At 51.9% G+C, this 4,559-nt stretch overlaps 1 protein-coding gene across 1 annotated transcript in view; it reads right to left on the bottom strand.

The window, feature by feature from the left end:
- Positions 1–3,307: 3,307 nt before the first annotated feature.
- Igfbp4 (insulin like growth factor binding protein 4) overlaps positions 3,308–4,559 on the bottom strand; it is an 11,646-nt gene continuing 10,394 nt past the window's right edge. The window contains exon 4 of the mRNA XM_029561782.1: positions 3,308–4,557. Within this exon, the coding sequence (XP_029417642.1) occupies positions 4,477–4,557 (81 nt within the window). The 3' untranslated portion in view covers positions 3,308–4,476. The remainder of the gene's footprint in view (positions 4,558–4,559) is intronic.

Here is a 4,559-nt window from a genome sequence, read left to right as displayed (position 1 = left end):
AGGCTGCCCCCTAGAAAGTCACCCAAGGTCAGTTCTGGTCCCCAGTCCCCACTGCATAGCCCCAACTTCTCTCCAAGCCCAAGATCCAATGATATCAGCCCGAAAAAGCAGGCTCTGTGTTCATGGCCTGATGCCAGTGTCCTAATCCTGGCTCTGAATGACCATGGCATCCAGGTTTCAACTTCCTATCCATATGGCCTGTGTTGTCTATAACTGGATGGGACGGAGATTGGAGTGTTCTCCCAATCTCCCATTCTTGTCATCCTGAGCAAACCTAGAGGCTTCCCCTTGGCCTGGGTGGTCTTTAGGAAGAAGGTTCTGGTCTGTTTCAGAATTTAGTTGGAAAGGGGACCAAGAGAATGAGGGGACCCAGCCAGCCATGGAAGCTGCTAATCTCTATCTCCCCCACCACCCCCGCCCCCTGCCCCCAGGGGACCATGCTGCCGCCTCCACTGAAAGCAATTTGTCATGCCCTGAATTAAGTGATTCCAACAAGGGTTTAATTTCAGTTTAATGGCTCTGTTTTTATGTGTAATTAAATACCACTGCATGGTGAAAATATGTTGTTTGCACTTTAGAGACTGTGTAAGGGCCTGGGAAGCCAGTCCTTTGGAGTTTCAACTTCCAGGCTCCCCCAACCCCTCCCCCAGCCTGGCTGAGACTGTCCAGGTTTTGGAGGTGAAGGGAATGAGGGAGCTAGAGACCAGAGAGAAGGAGGAGAGGAGGGAGGTGGTCTTGGTGGTGCCTGCATGCCCAGAAGAGTATGTTTCTAATTATCTGCACACTCCCCAACTCTGCCCTCTCACCTTAACTCTCCCCAGCCCCTGGGACCTCAGACATAGAGGGGACAGGTCACTCCACAGTGAGGATCTAATTAGACTCTTGGCTGGCTGAGGTGATGTCTGTCCCCCACGATGGGCGTGGCCAGAGATTGGCTCCATTGTTTCCCCTCCTCTCATCGGCCCACTGTCTCCTCCCATATCTACACCTGCCCCTTCCCTCCCCACCTTCCCGTGAGGACCCAGCACCCCAGCTGCTGCGGGCCTCCCTACTCCTTCCACCCACCACATCCCAACTCTCTTCTAGGTCAGAGGTGATAGTCATAGAGACCTGAAACACAGTGGGAGTTCCTTTTCTTAGGAACATTTTGGCGTAATTTACCACACAGATGTGTGCCCTCTGGGAAGGAGGTGATCAAGTCCTGCATGCCTCATGACTCCTGGAGCAGCTTAGTGGCAGAGGGCTAAGGGGCAGACAGTGGGCTACTCCTGGACAGAGCGGAAGTGGCGGAGGCTGACCCTCAGGACCTTCACAGGCAGTAGGACAGAGGGCTGACCCACTCTCACGGAGTCCAATGCAAGTCAGCCCAAGTCTCTGGTGGCTTTTGTTTCCCTCCCTACCTTCTTGCACTGGAAAATCTAGCCTCCAACCCTCCGCATGTCAGGGCTCGATGTCCACTAACAGCTGAGAAACGGAAACCACATGCCTGGGCACCCATGGGCTAAGGGATCCCCCTGCTCCAAGCCAGTCGAAGGAAATGACATTTCTTGCAGAGGCAGACAGGACTTCAGTTCTCAAGTTCATCCTCAGTTCTCAAGGTACAGCAGCCCCACCAGGACATGAGTTTGGTTCTTGCCATTTCCCAGGCTACCAGAGGTTCTGTGACAACTAAAGAGACCATTCAAGGGTAAAGAGAGACCAGGTTAGAAAGGCCTGGTTCTGAGAATGAGGTGTAAACACACCTAGGACCTGGCCCCAAGGTGATGGGGTCAAGCTACCTAAGAGAGGGGTGTGTACAAAATGTGGAACTCTCCCAAAGCACACAGCTGCTAGCTGATGCTACAGCTCCCCTCAAATCCTACAGTGGGAGCCCCTGGAGTAGAGGTCCACACATTCACAGCCAAGAGGAAAGTACACACTCTGAATGTTACATTCTCTCTGTTGTCACACACACAGCCACACCGGAGGAACACTCAGATTCATATAGCCAGATACCGACCACCCATGCGTGTTCCACCCATACCCACCACATGAGCATGTGCCACCCCTGTAAAATTTCAGGGATCACTGAGTCACAGTACCATCTGAGGGTGGGTGGGTGTTGCTACAGATTGAACCCAGGGCCTGGTGAAAGCTCTTTTTCTTGCTTTTTCTGAGGCTTATGTGAGGAAAGAGACCTCCTACAACCCACTGCCAAAGGGTACAAGGCTAGAATCCTGGGAAGGGGATAGGGAAACGGGTGGGAAGACATGTCTTAAGCAAAGTACTTTCCTATACTTGGCTGAGGGACCTAAAACTTAATCTTCAGGCTACACCACCTCCTACCCCAACATGCCTTGGCCTGGGCCCCAGAAGGAGGGGGCTCTATGAAGAGTAGCCAGGGACTGAGGGAGCAATTCTCTATGTTACTTTGTTCTTTATCTCCTGCTGCTGGCAGCAGCCTGGTGCCTCAGGGAAACCAGATGGCTGCGGGCTGTCCTCTGTCCTGCTGAAGCCAAGCTAAAAACCTGTTAGAGAGTTAGGAGGCTGCAGCCTCAGGTCCTAGGCAGGCAGTCCTGGTATCTTAAGAAGTTGGGAGCCGGTAAAGTCAGAAGTCTAGGAGTGTCTGGAGCTCCAAGGGGACTAGGAGCCCAGGACACAGACAGGAAAGCATGCGCAGTTTCCAGGCTGCCTGTGACCTCCAGGGAAAGGACCTCCACCAGAAACCAGTCCATCACTAAAACAGAGAGAGAGAGACAGACAGACAGAGACAGAGAGAGTGAGAGACTTTCTCATACACAGACATAGCTGTATAGACAGACACCTATGGGAACAGGCAGAGGCACTGGAGGATGGTCATGAACCCATGTGGGAACTTCTGAAGCAGAGGCTAGAGCAAAAGCAAGGGTTCCCACTCTCTTGGTCCCTCAGAATTGAAATCTTGAAGCAAATCCTCTGTCAGGAACCTGGACATCAGAGTTGTGGAACATACTTTCCCCAAGAAGAGAGTGCCCCCTTCTCACCTAAATTAATAAACGAAGTCCAGCTGTGAACTATCCTGCCCAAGGCCCAAGGAAATGTCCCACAGAACTGAGTACCTGATTCAGAAGGCTGTCCTTGGCTACATCTCCCTTCAAAAGCCACAGGGTCCCAACAAGAGTATGAAAGCTCGGACTACAGACAGGGAGTGTCTTGGGAGAGGCCTGAAGAAGTCACATGGGCTTGCTGTTCTCAGCCAGGAAGGCAAGTCTGGGGACCACACAGGGGCCACCTCCCTCCACCCTTATTAATCTCTGTCTCTAAGTGTAAATAAATCAGTCAACCACAATTATCTGGACACTTTTTGGTATTGTTCTGTTTTTTTTAAAAAAAAAATGATGGAAGAATAAAAGAAAAAGAAAAAAAAAAAAGATGCCATAGCCAACCAGCAGGTCCCAAAGTCTCTTCCATCCAGCCAAGCCATAAAATGCTCAGGGGGACAAAGATGGGGGGACAAGAGGTGTAGGGAAGGGAGATACGGGGAGGGATACAGAGCCACACGCAGTGAGCAGCTGAAGAGACAGGGTCATCCTGGTGCCCTCATGACAGTGAACACATCCAGGGTCAAGAATAGGACCCCGGGCAGCAGATTCCTTATCCCTCAGCGTGCAGTTCTTCTCCATCAGACACATTCCATCCAATCTTACATTCTTTCTTCTCTCCTGACTGCTCAAAGAGATGGCCCCACCTCTCTGCCCTCCATCCTGCAGGTCTTCTTCAGTGCATCCTTCCCCCACAGCTTAGACTTAGCTAAGCAACCAAGCAGATGACCCAAAACCCAGACTCAAAGGCTGGCCTGTCCCTCAAGCCTGTCTCCTTGGAGGACCTGGGGAATGAGAACAGGGGACCCCAACAAGCATTAGCTTAGGAGTGGGGCTGGGTCTCAATGAACCCTGAGCCCTCTGCTACTCTATACTTCCTACCCTCTGTCTGACTGGGTTGAGGAGAGGGACAGTGGTCAATGTTCACAACTTTCTTTCTTTCTGACTCTAGAAATGAGCTTTTCTCTTCTTCCAGGCCTTCACTCACCCTACTGGAATAGCTCACATGCCACAATCAGAGGAAGTCAGAATGAGGCTCCCCAGGACTGAAAACTAGAGCTGGCACATAGTATATGGTCAATGTTTTCAGATGACTGAATGAATGAATCCAGGATCAATTCGGAAACATAGTAGTTAGGGCTTTCCATTGCCAGTCTCAGACCTCCTGGGCTATGTAAACCCAAAGAGGGCACTCCAGGCTCCGGCTTACCCTGAGGGCACACTTGTGCCCATAAACACACACACACACACACACACACACACACACACACACACGCACACATACATGGGAAACTTTGGGTAGGACCAGAGGCAGAGAGCCAGGACTCAGACCTAGACTCCACTCCAGGTCAACTCTGCAGCCCCCAGAGCACAGGGGCAGTAGGGGGCACTGAGCATCCCTGCCTACTGGCAGGCCTCACTCTCGGAAGCTGTCAGCCAGTTGGTGGCAGTCCAGCTCCCCCTTGGGCTCTAAGCCTCCTGGAAGCTTCACCCCTGTCT

This window comes from Nannospalax galili, unplaced genomic scaffold (genome assembly GCF_000622305.1).
Source record: "Nannospalax galili isolate Female #2095 unplaced genomic scaffold, S.galili_v1.0 scaffold1274, whole genome shotgun sequence".
NCBI lineage: Eukaryota > Metazoa > Chordata > Mammalia > Rodentia > Spalacidae > Nannospalax > Nannospalax galili.
The sequence above is the reverse complement of the archived record's forward strand: the minus strand, read 5'-3'. Positions and strand labels throughout refer to the sequence as shown.